This window comes from Octopus sinensis, linkage group LG17, assembly GCF_006345805.1.
Source record: "Octopus sinensis linkage group LG17, ASM634580v1, whole genome shotgun sequence".
Taxonomy (NCBI): domain Eukaryota; kingdom Metazoa; phylum Mollusca; class Cephalopoda; order Octopoda; family Octopodidae; genus Octopus; species Octopus sinensis.
Window position 1 is genome coordinate 23,616,431 of NC_043013.1, and position 17,037 is coordinate 23,633,467.

General features: G+C 34.1%; 1 protein-coding gene across 1 annotated transcript in view; it reads left to right on the plus strand.

The window, feature by feature from the left end:
* LOC115220785 (ras GTPase-activating protein 1) overlaps window positions 1–17,037 on the plus strand; it is a 57,685-nt gene that overhangs the window by 31,531 nt on the left and 9,117 nt on the right. The window contains exons 13-19 of the mRNA XM_029790932.2: window positions 488–726; window positions 2,143–2,219; window positions 2,924–3,096; window positions 3,927–4,083; window positions 5,302–5,444; window positions 13,317–13,432; window positions 16,808–16,894. Of these exons, the coding sequence (XP_029646792.1) occupies window positions 488–726; window positions 2,143–2,219; window positions 2,924–3,096; window positions 3,927–4,083; window positions 5,302–5,444; window positions 13,317–13,432; window positions 16,808–16,894 (992 nt within the window). The remainder of the gene's footprint in view (window positions 1–487; window positions 727–2,142; window positions 2,220–2,923; window positions 3,097–3,926; window positions 4,084–5,301; window positions 5,445–13,316; window positions 13,433–16,807; window positions 16,895–17,037) is intronic.

The following is a 17,037-nucleotide window of genomic DNA, read 5'->3' on the forward strand; positions in this document are numbered from 1 at the left end:
AGAGTTAACCTATTTAACGTTAACTCTCTTATATTTACGGATATATATATATATATCTCCCTTTTTAGTAGAAGAAATAGCTATAACCCTTTGACTGCTATTTCTAAATTCGGTATGTGGTAAGGCAACTCGTTGCTAAACCCTTATTGCTTAGTATATATATATATATTATATATATATATATATATATGTATATATGTATGTATATATGTATGTGTGTGTGTATTTGTGCATATGTATATATGTATGTTCATTCATTTCTTTGCTCACTCACTCGTTCATTCGTTCAAAACTGAAAATTCATTTGATTAATCAAAACTGTGTACTGTGAACCATTTTAGCTTTAATGCCCTCTCTTTATTTGCTCTTGTCATTTTAAAAGAAATACTGTAACCATTTATGAACTTAAATGAAAGTCTGTTTGGTAAACTGCTTTTTGTCGTTCTCTTTATCAAACTTCAACACTTTATATTGGTTGCTTTTCCAGCACTGGATCCAATCGTTGAAACCTTATTGTGTAAATATTCAAACTCCTAAACCAAATCATTTATCAGAAGCATTGAAAGAATTACGAAGTTTATCAATTGAAATATTTGATGGACGAGATTTGCCCAACAAACATTTACCTCACCCCTATTGTGTTGTGTATTTAAACAATGTGCAAGTGTGTCGCACTCAGGTCGGCAAATGTCCTAACCCCTATTGGGGTGAGGACTTTATTCTTGAGTAAGTTCTTTAGTCTGCTGTTTTTCTTTTCTTTTCTTTTCTTTTTTTTTTTGTTGAAAGTACCTTGTATAATTTTTTCATTCATTAATTTCTAAATGTGATACTTTAGATTAAGAAGTTTTAAATAGAGAAACGAAGTACAGAATTGAGAGGCCTCATAGGAAGCTTCTCAAAGATAAACTTTTTCATTAGTGGCTAAGAAGACAGGACTGTGCTGCCATCTGGGAAGTGGCCCTGCTTGGTATACAGAAAAAAATATAGGTAGGAATTCCATAGATTGCACCCAATGTAATCTGTGGCTACACAACTTGTTCATTAGGATCAAGTGAGCTGGACTACTTTGTCTCTTGCAGATGTGCAGGAGTAGTTAGTATTGAGTACACCCATGGATAATTCTTTCTTGAAGTAATTGGTAACTTCTGTTACCTTGGTGATCTAATTAAGAGATGGGTAGAAAAAGTTATAGGGGATATTACCCCTGCTTGTAATAAAGGGATTCTTTCTTCTGAGTGAAGGGCAGATTATCCCATTTGATACCAACTTGTCTGAGACCACTCTTGGTTCGGGGGGGGGGGACACACTTCTGATTTTAAAGTGAAAATTCCCTGTTAAACTTTAATGTTAATTTATGTTCGACATTATTTTTAGAGGTAACTGAAATAAAGATTGTCATTTCAAGAGAACTATTGTACGAAAAGCATTAAATCATGCTTGTGCACAATGTGTGAGACTACCTGACCGTGAAATATGGCTGCCAAATGTGGAGGATGTGCAAGGACTAGAAAGAAATGTCAGGTATCCGCCACTGGATGTGTAATGAGCTGAGAGGGATAAAAAGGGATGTAAGATGAATCAAATATAGCATGCAAGAGAGTAGACAACAAACGTAGACATGTAATGTATATGGAGGCTAGCAGATAAAAAAAAGTACCTAAAGAGGTTAGAGCTGATGAAGAAGCTGGCAAAGGACCCCAGCAAATGGCAAAATGCTCTGTTAGAGAAAATTTGTCCAATCCATACAAAAAGTGGAAAAAGTTAAGGTTGAAAGAAGGTAATTGTAAGGTTGAGTACTGGTTATCTCCCTTTATACAGCTTGATGGATTAATGGATATTTTTTTTTTTTAGTACAATTGACTATAGATTTGGTGGATTAATGTAGTTCCATGTTATCCAGGTAGCATCCTGCTCCGACATCAAACTTCTTGTTACTTTAAGTAATCCTATGTGTAAACTTACAATACACAAACAACATCACAACATAAGCAGCATGACAATAATATCACAGAGTGGGTAGGGAGGACACAGGGTGTGGCTGTTGACTTGGTATCAACAAAGGGGTTAGGGGGTTTTAAAAACAGACCATTGCTATTTGTTTGTTTCTTATTTTCTTTCTTTTTTTGTTTTCCTTTTGTGTAGTGACATTCCTTCTGATGTGGAAAGTTTCACCATATCTATTGTAAATCAAGGTCGTCGTTCAAAAGATGTTGAAGTGGGTATGTAGTAATGTTTTTTTTTTTCTGATAACTTAATCATGCCATCACAAATTAAAGATAATTCTATACAATTATCACATCAACTTCTTTGCTCTCTCTCAGCATTATTAAATTACAAACATCAGTTAATCTTTACAGCAATACACCTCAGAAAGGTTTATTGTGCTAACTAGTACAGTTGTAGTTTACTTGGAAATATTGTAAGTTATTGAAGAGCAAAGGAAGGGGTTCCAGATAGTTCTTCTTAGAAAGAAGGATTTGGCAAATCTCTGTGAGAAGGTGTTGGCCGTATGAATTTATGACGAAGGAGAGTTATAGGCATTGACCTTTTCAGGCAACAGTTATTGATTCATCTTTAAATAAACTCTGCAGCAATGGCACTTGTGTTGAATGCATTGTTTCATTGTTTGTGCTGACGCAATTAGACAGAATTAGGTAGAAGGATCTGGACTTGGTCCTTCATCTTAATTATTCTCATGTGTATTTAATTAACAACAAATCTCTTCTTTTTTCATTCCTTGTTTTTGTAAATGTTCATCAATACTTTTAATGAATTTTTAATTTTTAATATTTCTCGCTATTTTTAATTTTTAATGCTTCTCATTATTTTTAGTGAAAGTTTTTTTTTTTTTCATTTTTCATTTTTGTTAGCAAAAATGACAAAATCCCTTCTTGAAAATCTTTTTTTTCTTTCTTTTCTTTAGTACAAACAACAATAGATTTGAACGACTTGAAAAGTGGGGAGTTTATTGATGAATGGTATAGCTTACAACCTGTGAATATTGCTAGTCGAGGAGATATGGGTTCCCTTCGGATAAAGTCTCGGTACCTCCATGAAGTAATCATGCCACCAGGAGAATACACAACACTTAAAGAGGTAAGAAACCAACATGTTTGCATTTATTAATTTCTTTACATCTGTTTACCTTTTTTCTTTTCTTTCTCCTGTGTTTGCATGAACTGAACAAGTCTTCTGCTGCACAGCTGACCCCCACCACTTGTGATCATCCTTTGTCTTCTCCTTTAAGAGATTCAGTTTTCTGTTTTTTTAACTCAGTCTTCAGCACTTCTACCCACGTCTTCCTCTGCTTTCCTTTTCTACAGGTTCTTCTCACCCAGACACCTTGGCAGTCTTCTCAATCCTTCTCTACATCTAATTCCTCTTTCGTGTTCCTTTATTTTTGTCTCCTTTACTCATACACACTTAAATTGAAAATGATATTGGCTTCGAGTTTTGACACAAGGCCAGCAACTTTGGGTGTGGAGATAAGTTGATTATCTCAACCCCAGTACATGACTGGTACCTAAGGCATTTGAACTCAGAACAGAAAGATGGACAAAATGCTGCTAAGCATGTTTCCTGGCCTGCTAATGATTCTGCCAGCTTTCTACCTTAATTAGTCCTAATATTACACATCGAATGGAGCAAGAAATTTATGTTGCTTATTCTTTAAAACTTTCCAAACCGTTTTTATCATGTTTAACCCATTAGCATTTAAACCAGTCATATCAGGCCCAAACTGACCTGATCCAGTCTCTCACACCTACCCTACAAGAAGCTGTGGTAAAATACATGATTAATTGAAAACATTGTGAATAAATAAGGATTAGATTTGACAGAGGGTTAAAATAGAATTGTTTTGGACTTATGTCTTTTATGTATATATAAAAAACAAAAATACAATGGAAGAAACTTTTCTTTTTCAGCTTATATTAACGAATTTAGACAATGTTCTTATGTTAGCTCAAGTATGTGTCAGTGAAAGAATCTCTCTGGCCAAAGCTTTGTTGATGGTATTCCGACACGAGAACCAAGAATCTAGACTTTTAGAAGCTCTCAATAACATGGAAATTAAAAAAGAAGGTTTGTAACATTTCTTGCTAATTATATTAATCATCATTGTCATTTTCATCACCATTTCTCTTCTGCTTTCTATGCTGGCATGGGTTGGATGGTTCAACAGGAACTAGTAAGCCAGAAACCTGCTCCAGGCTCCAATTGTCCTGTTTTGTTATGGTTTCTTTGGCTGGATGCCTTTCCTGATGCCAACCATTTTTTGCAGAGTGTATTGGTTGCTTTTTACATGGCGCCAGCATCACTGCTCTGTACATGGCACCAACATAGGTGCTTTATATGTGGTCCCAGCATGGGTACTTTTATATGTGGCACCAGCATGGGTGCTGTCTATGTGGCACCAGCACAGGTGCTTTTTATGTGGACTACGCTTTAAAGACTATACAATTATTTTTGGTAGAAGTAATAATGTGACATCAGAATTTATTTAAATTCGGTGGATTTTTTGTTAAATATGAGAGAGGTATATGTTGTGAAACTATTAGATAAATATTTGTAGATAGCTTGAGTCAAGAAGTTATTTTAATGTTAGTAACAGTTTTGAAATACAATAGACTCAATATGGAAAATCTTGTCTGGAGTGTCTAAGAATGTAATGGGTTCTAATTTACAACATATCCATAAATATGACAAAACTTTTTACAAAATTTATTTTGGAATTTCTGTTTATTCCTTTCTGCTCAAATTTTTCATGAATGGTAATGGAAATGAAAAGATGCTAATTAAGTGAATTCTTTTTGACATACCTGAATTGTAATTATGCCTTAAATAAAATACAATAATTTACTATTTATTGTCATTGGGTGATTAATATTCTTGTCAAAGAGTACAGAAATGCCTACTCAGCTCATTCTTCCACTTTGTGGAATTTAAAATGAAATTATTTTAAAGTTATTCTTGTGAATTGTTTCTCTGTCAAACAGTTTAATTAGATTCAAACTTTATTACAGGATTATATTTTTGTCAATGGGGGAAATTATTTGACCCTACTTTTTCAAACTTTAGCATTTGATAGTTGATGTTGTTATGATATCCATTTACACACCATCAGCATTTGAGGGAAAAGAGTTGTCTCTGTATAATTGACGACTATAAACATAAGAAGTTTCTATTTTTTTCTGTTTATTGTAGGATTGAGAATATATTTCATATTTTGTAAATTTTGCAAAGGTTTTTAAATTTTCATTATAATGTGGATTTAATTAAATTTCTGTCACACAATAACAGATGAAGTGTCAACGCTGTTCCGGGCTACGTCACTAGCTACCACCTTGATGGACCAGTACATGAAAATGACTGCATCAACCTTCGTACAAAAAGCTTCCAAAGACGCTGTCCATACAATCATAGAAAGCAAACAGTCATGTGAAGTAAGAACTGGTTTTCCTCATATTCAGGATTATTATTTCCATAATTAAATCTTTGGTGAATTGATTCTACAGTTTAAGCTTTATTTCACAGTTGACATTTATAATGGTTTACTAATACTCTAGAGAAAGTCATGAATATCTTGTCATTTCTTTCTTCTTTTCTGAAGTATGCTTAATGCTTATTAAGTAATTATTCTTACTGTTTTTGGTAATTATTGCATTGTGTGCAAGTTCTTGGAAAACAGAGTCTGTGATTAGCTTCAATTCTTTGTTGGAATCATTTTGCCAAATTTATGTAGGGTTACTTATAAATACAATGATTCCTTTCCTTTAATTCTTAATGTTTAACAAGAGATGGATAAATATAACCGTCTTCCTCAAGAACAGCACTTGATGCCATTCTTGTCATTGTCACTATTTCAACATCTCAGTAGAACTGCACCATTGTTGCTTTTTCAAATGTTTCTGCCACTGAATTGAGGAAGCAGACTCTTTTTCGTATTCCACTATACATTGCCATATTAAGTTGTTGCTTTTGTTAAGAATTAAAAAGCTTTGGCTAAATCTAATCAAAGGATCTAAAACCTGATTAGAATTTTAACAAAATGTAAATTTATCTGATATTCGCATTTCTGTTTTTGAACTCTAAAACTTTATTAATTTCTATTAATCCACATATCATTCCCTTATTATAACAAACATTAACGATAATACTTAGGTTGATTACTCTCCCAGTAACAGTCTTCTATTGAAGAGTGATAATGTTTTAGTGTGCTTGGAGACTGGGAGCCATTTACAGGTGGATGTGAGCTGCTTGGACGTCTTTGTTAGCAAACGAACCTGCTGCTAAGAATGGAATGTGTTGATAAGAAAGCTAGACTCAGCATGCAGACGTCAAACATTTGTTTCAGAGGTATTGATAAATATAAAATAATATCATATGATGCAACATCATTTAACCATGCTGGATACACAGGAAGTATTCTCACTTTGAACATAACTAACACTAGGACATGCATCACAGTCCTAAAAGAACATTGTTATAAAAAACACATTTCTGTAATATATATACAAAGCTACAGCTTGGCCACAATATCACTTGAGTAAAATAAACACACAAACACATCATATTCAACAGATATGGAGGAGACATAAAACAAGTTTTATCTTCGAAACATTATACTGATATATATATATATATATATATATATATATATATATATATATATATATATATATATATATAAATTTAAAATAAGAAGGGTGCAAAATTGAATATTAATTTGATTAATATCAATTTAAAACCAGTAGTCTAGCATATAGAAAAATCTGAAGAATCAGAAAAGTTATATTGCACACATACAAGAGGGATGACCACTAAGTGGACATCCATTATGCTAGAAGTCGACCCTCTATGGTGTTACCACTAAGAAAGGAATGTCAGTGTGATCATCATAGCAAAATACTTTGCTATGACGATCACACTGACGAGTTGTGGACATTGTACGTAAGTGGTAACAACGAAACTGGTTTGTGATTAATCTGTATATTTTGTATCCTTTCATATATATATATATATATATATATATAAAAATTTAAAATAAGAAGGGTGCAAAATTGAATATTAATTTGATTAATATCAATTTAAAACCAGTGGTCTAGCATATAGAAAAATCTGAAGAATCAGAAAAGTTATATTGCACACATACAAGAGGGATGACCATTAAGTGGACATCCATTATGCTAGAAGTCGACCCTCTATGGTGTTACCACTAAGAAAGGAATGTCAGTGTGATCGTCATAGCAAAATACTTTGCTATGACGATCACACTGACGAGTTGTGGACATTGTACGTAAGTGGTAACAACGAAACTGGTTTGTGATTAATCTGTATATTTTGTATCCTTTCATTTGTCTTGCTTATGTTCTGGCATTTGCTAAATTTTCTTCAGAACATCCCTTTCTTAGTGGTAAGACCATAAAGGGTTGACTTTTGAATGGGCTGGGGATGGTTATGTGAAACTGGCGTAGGATACAGCTGTGAACTCACTTTATTTGCCGGGTCTTTGCAGTCACAGCATATCTCCAGAGGTCTCGGTCTTTCGTTGTTGCCTGTGTAACGCCCAACGTTCGAAGGTCATGCTTCACCACCTCATCCCATGTCTTCCTGGGTCTACCTCTACCCCAGATTCCTTCAACTGTTTGGGAGTGGCACTTCTTCACACAGCTCTCCTCATCCATCTGTAGTACATGACCATACCAGACTAATTACTCTAACAATTAAAACCTAGATACAAATGTCCACATTTCATTCAAAGCAAATAAGTTGTACATACAAAGTATTGTAAAAGCACTGACATTGTTTCATTCTAAACATTTAGCATATTCAGTAAACACAAACAAACACTCTGAAACAAATATTTGCTCAAATTATACTAAAAGAAATAAGGGATCCAGAACCTGGCACAGCTCAGCGCTAATGACAATATGACTGACATATAATGGACAACTTTACTAAGGATGAATGCATTAAACTTCCACACCAATTTTTTTAACATCACCAAATGCAATACATATAAATACATGTAAATCACTGATACCAACAGAACATATACATCAGAATAGAATATACCCATCACATGTTATCTATCCATGACATACACACCTAAACAGTCATGTGATATCTATACACATAGTATTTAGACCTTAGCAGTCATGTAATATACTGAGGACATGGAGAGACCTCTACAGAGAAACAGTCATCACACATTAGCTAACAAAATGCTACTACGGTAAAAACCAAACAGAAATTACACTTTTGGACATGTGTGATGACGCTGTAGCAGAAATAAACATTTGGCAATCGTAGTTGCAGCACCACAAACGTTCGTTCTGTTCATACGGCATATCTTCGTGTTACCATTGTACCGAAACACTCTAAAAGCCAGAATCCTGAGGTATTATTGAGCTGTGGAGTAAACCTTATTGCAAGGAAGGAATAGGGTGAGAGAAAATACTATGGTGAGTTGGAGTGGGGGGATGGAGGTTTTACAAATAATGCAACTGTGATATTAGGAGAGATGAACTTCAGATGAAAATTAGGAGAGATGAATGAGTGAAGGACAATAATGTCTGTTAGTGTTTCAGTGACCAAGTTTCCAGGACAAGAAAATAAATAATTCCAAGAGCCACTGATTTACCTGTTTTCTAGGGTCTTTAAGGAAAGACAGTTTGCTTTTCAATGACAATTGACAATATTCTTTGTTGCTAAACTTAATAGGATTTTTTTCCTAAAAACATTTTGAGGTGGCTTTTAGTTGTCTTTTTTTCTTTGGTAAAAAATACGAATACTAACCATTTTGATGTTGGCTTTGATCAGTTATTCCTTTTTTAATTAATTATGACATTTGGTGATCGTTAAGCAATGTGTGTGTGTATGTGTGTAAAGTTATTGTACTGCCCCAGGCAGGAGCTTTTGACTGTTCCAGAACAATTGATCAGCAATCATTTAGGCAGATGATTGGTAGAATCATTAAGGAATCAGACAAAATGCTTTGCTGTGTTTCATTATAGCCCCTTCTTGTTCTAATTTTCAACTTGACATTTTATCTACCTCACTTTGTTAAAATAAAGTACCAGTTACATACTGGGGTTGATTTAATAATCCTCTACAGCATGCGGAATGTTAATAGCATTTATAACATTATTATAGAAGTCTAACTTCAAAATAAACAGTTGGATTCACAGAAACTAATTATGGTCATATGTTGGTGATTAGTGAATATAAACGATCACTGCTTGACAAGGGGAGCGGGAAACATTCGGTACTTTCCCCTCTTCCTCATGGCTAACCAACTCCGTTCAAATGAGCTTCTCACTAAAAATTGTCTTGCTGTTATTGTTGAAAATGAATGAACAACTGTCGTACGGTGCTTTGATTAGTAGCTTGTCATCATCATCATCATCATCACCATCATCTTATGTCCGCAGTTCCATGCTTAAAGGGCTGGAGGGATTATCCCAGGCCAAATCAGTTCTTATACATTGTCACTGCCTTTCTAAGCTGATTGGCTACAATGGCTCACGTCTACATTGCTCTGCCATCCATCAAAAAGCTTACCAACTCTGAATAAGAACCGACTTGAAGTTTTGTTTTATATAAATTAGATTTCAAATGCCTGTGTGATATGCACATACACACACACACACACACACACACACAGACAGACAGACAGACACACACACACACATTCTCTCTCTCTCTCTCTCTCGTCATTTAACATTCCAGATTCCATTGTTATTTAAATTGGAAAGTTTGAATTGTTATATATATATATATATATATATTTTTTTTTTTTTTCAAGTTAGAAAACAAAGAGATCTAATGGATACAAACTAATTAATTAATTAATTAACATATTCACCTACAATCGTGTTTCATTTCACAAGCAAAATTAAAATTACAAAACATATATAAATATATAATGTTTTGTAATTTTAATTTTGTTTGTGAAATGAAACAATTGCAGGTGAATATATTAAGTAATTAATAAATTAATTTGTATCCATTAAATCTCTCTGTTTTCTAACTCGATAATAATGTTTGATATTTTATGATATTTTATGCAATACATTCATTGAAGAAATATCTCTTCAAAATATAATATATTAAACCAGTGTATCTTGGATAAAAAATATCCCTGTAAGTGGTTTAAATATCCTCATTGTGACTATATATATATATATATATATCTGTGTGTGAGTGTGTGTGCATATATACATATATCTGTGTGTGAGTGTGTATGATGTATGTGTGTGTGTATATATAAATTAACAAATGAAAGAAAGGAGCATTCAGTTGGAATTATATATTGATAACAGTTTAACAGTCATAGAACAGGTAAAAAAAAAAATCGCCAGCTGTTTGAAGTCAGAGTAAAAAGAATTTTAAAAAAATTTTAAATGGCTTCCAGGTGAGTGTATTTAGGGTTCCATTAGTCAGTTTAGGTCACATGGTTGTTTTAACCATGTTAGCAACATCAGTTCTTATATTTTGTGCTCTGCATGGCAGAGCAGACAGAATGTATGGCATCTGTTCTTAGTTCCAATTCCTTTATGTTTTGAGTTTAATTCCTGCTTGGGTTGACTTTGTCCTTTATCCTTTCAGAGTTGATAAATGCCAATCAAGAAATAGGATTGATTTCATTTACTGTACTCTTCCTCCAAATTCCAGGCCTTGTGCATATTTTAAAAAGTAGTATCATTATAGTTGCTCGATGGTCTCTGATGTCTTTTCATGAGACATCAACTTCAAATCTGAGGAAATAATGTATTTCTTCTCAGTGAACGCTATTCTCAATTGTTGGAGGATCCCACACTGGCCCAGGCCACCATTCTCTTACCTTCTATAAGGTCACCATTTGTTGCATCCCTCTCTGCAAAGCCAGCAGTGTCTTTGTGATGGATTGTATTACATCACCGGAACTGCTCTTTCTTTCTACTTAGACCCCAAATACTTCATAAGCCCATCACCTTTGCCATACATAGGAAGCACAAAATGTGTAGCAATACTATAATTAAGTTTCTAGCACTCTGCAGCTTATGATGACGGGAATTCCAGCTGATCTGATCAATGGAACAGGCTGCACGTGAAATTAATGTGCAAGTGGCTGAGTACTTCACAGACACGTCTACCACAACATAGTTCTTAGAGAGATTCAGCACGACACAGAACGGTCCTTTGAAATATGGGTACGGTTCTTTTTTGTCAGCTAAGTAGACTGAAGTAACATGAAATAAAGTGTCTCGCTCAAGGACATGGTGCACTGCCAGGAATTGAACTCATGACCTTAAAATTGTGAGCCGAATTTCCCTAACCACTAAGCCATATGCCTTCACACTATAATTAAGTAACAATCCATGAACTTGTACAAAGTTCAAATCCTGTCTTGAACAACTTTCAAAAGAAATTCGTTTCACTGAACTGGTTTATCTGAGACCCCTTCAAGTGATGCCAGTAGACCCTGGGGTTTATAAGGAGACATCTTCAAGTAGTGTCAGTGGACTCTGCGGGTTTTAAGACTCACTTGATTTCTTCCATTAAATTAACACTGAAGTTGTATTCTCTCTATGTAACACCATGAAGCTGGTGCATTCAGTATGCATTGCTAACTCAGCAACCCTTCTACATCATAAAATTCTTAATAACCCTCAGAGTTTTCAGATTCTTTAAATATATTCTTTTTTTGTCTTTCCTTCAAAAGATTTATTTAATAAAATATTTATTTAATAAATTCTTGTCTTCTAATGTTCACATTATCAAGCAGCTTTCAGATTTTTTTTTTAAATGGCTGGATGCCCTAATTTGTGCTAATCCTCCAATTATTCAGTGACCCATGGCTCTAACTTCAGTGGACTAAACTTGGACAAGTGGAATCATTATGCTGTCTTTTTGCAGACTGCTTACCACCCATTCCATCTCTAACAGTTGAAACATCATAAAACTGTATTTTGCTTCAATCTTGTAATATTCTTAAAAGAATTAATTCTCAGAGCTTTATTTTCATGAATCATTTCTTTGATAGTGATGGCTAACTAGTGATCCTACTATCTTTTCAAAACGTGTGTGTGTATATGTATATCATCATCATCATCATCTAACGTCCATATATCTATCTATCTATCTATCTATCTATCTATCTATCTATCTATCTATCTATCTATCTATCTATCTATCTATCTATATATATATATATATACATACATACACACACACACATATATATATTTATGTGTGTATATATGTGTGTGTGTATGTATATTTGTGTATATTATATATATATTATATATTATAATATATCATATATATATATATATTATATTATATATATATATATATAATATATATATATATATATATATATATATATATATATATATATAATATATATATATATATATATATGCACTTATATGTCATTTAGAGATAGGAATCCCCATGCAATTCATCAAATCCTAATATACATCACACAATACCATGGAATTTTATTTTAATATTTACTATTTCAGTTCCAAATTTCTCTTCTACACTTGTTTCATGAGGTGCGTTTAACGTTCCCGAGACACTCAGTCTCTTTCAGAAACATGTCTTAACTGCAACCCCAATCATGAGGACTCTTCATAACTTTTTTATAATTCTATAACTATTCCTATATATTAATATTTTATCAGTTACGAATGTAACTAACAAACAAATATGCGTGTGTGCAAATAAATTCGCCGAAACTTGCCGTGCAAGCCATAATTTAATTAATTAATTAATTAATTAAAAATTTACAAAACTAAATTCAAACATGACTTATGCCTATAAACATACATAGAAATTAATAATATGTAGGAATGAAGAAAATTGTAATATAATAATGAAAAGAATGTATAATTTAGTGATGATAAAATAAACAGTGCCAAGTAATAGTAAGTATTAAAATAAAATTCTATGATGTGTGATGTCTGTTAGGATTTGATGAATTGCATGGGGACTCCTGTCTCTAAATGGCATATATTTCCTTATTGAGAATAATTCATTTTATTTGAATCCCTGTGACGCCAGAATTTTTATTCCCTAATTAATATATGAATAATACACATGCACTTACATATATAGACTATGATAGACTTATTCACACATACGTTTGTATGTTTAATGTTTATTCTTTTGTTGTCAATTGAAAAAAAAAAAAAACCTCTGAAATTGATGTAAAAAAAAAAAGGTACAAAATAGTGTGAATCCATTATCGTTGAACTTTCTCCATCAAATGGTGATTATTGAAGTTGTTTTTCTGAATGCGGCTTTCTTTCTGTCGTTCTTGCTAGCTTGACCCTGCTCGAATGGAGAACTGTGCAGAGCTAGAAGGCAATGTGGAACACTTCCTGATCTTACTTAATGGGGCTGTTGATGATATTTTCAACTCCACTGAATACTGTCCACTGTAAGGATTTCTAGTATTGTTTTCCTGTGGGAAGGAGGAGGGGTGGTCATTTTGAGAAAATAATCTCTGTTATAACTTGTTTTAGATTCCATCTGTGTTTTAATTGTTATCCTTATGACCATTTTTACATAATAACTAGAGGAACCCAAGTGACATTGATGGCTTCAAAATTATTTCAAAAGAGAAAAAAATAATAATAAAGCTAGGGTGGTGCTTTGACAGAAACAGTAGAGCCACGTATGAAATACTTTGCAGTATTTAGCTACGTCCCTTTACATTCTGTGTTCAAATCCTACCAAGGTTGGTCTTGCTTCCATTCATTTGGGGTTGATAAAAATATGTGCAAGTATTATAGATTGTGCTCGATTAACCACACTAGACTATGTCTTCCACTAAAAAAAAAAAAAATTGTTATTGTTGTTGTTGTTGTATTATTGTGGTTGAGTGTCACAAATAGATTAACAACCTGAATGCTGTAAAGTAATATCTGGCTCTGCCCCTCTGATTACTGAGTGTGGGTTGACTTAGTAGTTCAACAAACTGAGGTTAATAAAATAAAATAAATCATGTATTCAGGTTTAATCCAAATTCTTTCCCTATTGTCCAATCTTTGCTCTTGTCCCTGTCTAAGCGATTATTAATTTGGTTGTTAGGATTGTAATACTATCCACACATGATTTTCATTGTGGTGGTCACTGTGCTATGGCAGTAGACTTTTGAGGAACCTAATTCACAGTCTGGTTTGAAACCAGTTCCTCTCTATAACTGATACCCTGAAGAAAAGATGATCACAACATTTCCTTTTCTCACGTCCCTTTTATGAAATATATATGAGAAATTCTTGTCATCATTAGTTTTATTATTATTATTATTAATATGATGATGACAATAATAATGATACAATACCACAGATTTGCTTGTCAGTTGTTTGACCTTAACCAGTTGAGCATGTCCCTTAGTGGCTGACGATATGTGCATCTCTGATCACGAGCAGAAGTAGTGGGGGAGCATCATAGCCATGTGCTGAGAGGGATTCTTTGGGGTTTGAATAGTTCACCTCTGGAAACATGGGTGGTTCTTTCAACATCCTTAAACAACCCTTATTCAGGGACCGTTTGAGTGGGATGGGCTACTCAACCTGAAGAAAATTCTAACTGGGCCCCACCCGCTAGGTCATGTGCTGATTATCTTGATATGAGATCACCATGTCACGCACATATGGTTGTGATGCATGTGCCTGGTGTACCCTTATCAGACGGGTAGTCATGATGGGTATATTGGGCTTCGTATATTTTACCCCAGTGTCACTTTGATGGCATGAACTGCTCTCTCACTCAATAATAATAATAATAAAAGGTAGCAGTAGTACCACTAGTTGTCGGAGTCCTGGGAACAGTGAGCAAAAGTCTCGAGAAGTACGTGGAACAAATAGGGGCTGCAATAAGGGTAGAGTACTTGGAGAGAACAGCACAGCTTGGAACTGCTTGAATACTCCAGAAGGTGCTCGAAAAATAAGAGTTGTTACCTTAGTTCACTGGTAGTGAACAGCTGACACTGTTGTTCATCTCCAGTGTTAGAAGCTGTGCAAAGGCAATAATAACAATAACAATAATAATAATAATAAAGTGGTGAGCTGCTGGAATTGTTAGCAAAAGCCAGACAGAATGCTAAGCAACATTTCATCCATCTTTACATTTTGAGTTTGAATGCCACTGAGGTTGACTTTACCTTTCATCCTTTCAGGATTGATGAAATAAGTACCAGTTATGCACTGGGGGCCGATCTAGTCAGCTTAGCCCCCTCCTACAAAATTACTGTCATGTAGTAGAAAGGATTATTATTATTATTATTAGAATGTTTTAATAACATACAGTTTTATTTGAACGAATTAATTTTGTTCGTTTTTGTGGTGTTATTTTTATTTTCTTTTTTTATTGTTGTGATTATTAAATAACCCAATATGGCTTCTGAAAAGATGGATTGAAAGTTTACTTTTGTGTGTTTATGAACAGCAGCACTACGGCTGTAGATTTCCCAATAGGTCAGTCGTTAGCTCACTGCATTTGCAATGGTGAATGTGACAAGGGAGTATCTGTGCAGCTTGGACAGATTAAATACCACAAGGTATTTTTGTTTGAAAGCTATAGTTTGACATTTTTCTTGTCACTGTGTACTTTCCCTGCAGTACATCAGCGATAGGTATACACACACACACACACACACAGACATACATGTGTGTGTGTATACGCACACACATATGGACATGCATACATACACCACAGTCTTCCATCCATTTTGTTGTCCAGCATTCCCTTACCAGGCTTTAGTCAATCTGATTTGATGATGAAAATCCCTGGCCCATGTGGGATTGGATGTGGGACCCATGGTTGCAAAGCACAAACTCCCTAATCACAGTAACCTGATCAGAAGAACCTTTATTTCACTGAAAATAAGTGACCGTTGTCACTGCCATTCGGTCAGTTGCAACAAGTGTTCTAGTTGACCAATGGAACAGTCAACTTGCGAAATTAACATGCAAGTGGCTGAGTACTCCACAGACATGCATAGCCTTAATGTAGTTCTCAGGGAGATTCAGTGTGAAATAGAGTGTGACAAGGCTGGCCCTTCCTTTGTATTACTGGTATGACTCATTTTTGCCAGCTGACTGGACAAATGTGAAATAAAGTGTCTTGCTCAAGGCCACAATGAGCTGCTGGGAATCAAACTCCTGATTGCAAGCCAAATACCCTAACCTCTGAGCCATGCATCTTTGTAAGGAATAATATTAATCAGTGGAAGGACAGCACCAATGACATTAGTAGGGGTACTGAGAGGAGGAGGAGATAATGATTTATTGCAGTAGGAGGGGTGGGGGCCCATCAATAGAAGGATTCTGAGATTGGAGATTTGTTGTAAATTCTTGCAACAAAATGGATTAAAAGCATCCATGGATCATGTTAGCAATAGTTTTAAACTGAACCATGAATTATTTGTTTGGAACCAAAAATTGCTAGGTTTAAAAAAAAATGTTTTTTGTATATTCATTGTAAAAATAGTATTTTAAGTTTTTTTAAATGTTTTAATCTGTAGCTTGTTTGAATTCCTAAAGTTTTCTTGTTGATTATTTCAACTTTTGTCCACCACCCATATTTATGAAACCAAAAGAATATTATTGGTCAGTGAATAAATTGACTATCATTGTATAGTTGTTGTTGCCTTATTGCTTCAACTTAGTAACATTACTAAATAGAAATAAGTATTTAAAATAGTTTATACATGACTGTAATGATTTGATATTTGCTTTTCTTTAAAACAAGAAAAGTGTTGCTCTTTATTGTGCAAGATGTGATTGAACGTTCTCCGTTTCTCTTATAGAATGTTACGCCACATATGCTATTGTTTACAGAGAAGTGCCAAAAACAAGTGGCCCGATGATGAAAGTGTACGTACACGAGTTGTTAGGTAAGCACAAAACGATAATTCTTGTTAATTATTCAGTCGTTAATGAACTCTTTTACTTGTTTTAGTCATTTGACCGCGGCCATGCTGGAGCACCGCCTTTAATCGAGCAACTCGACCGCGGGACTTATTCTTTGTAAGCCCAG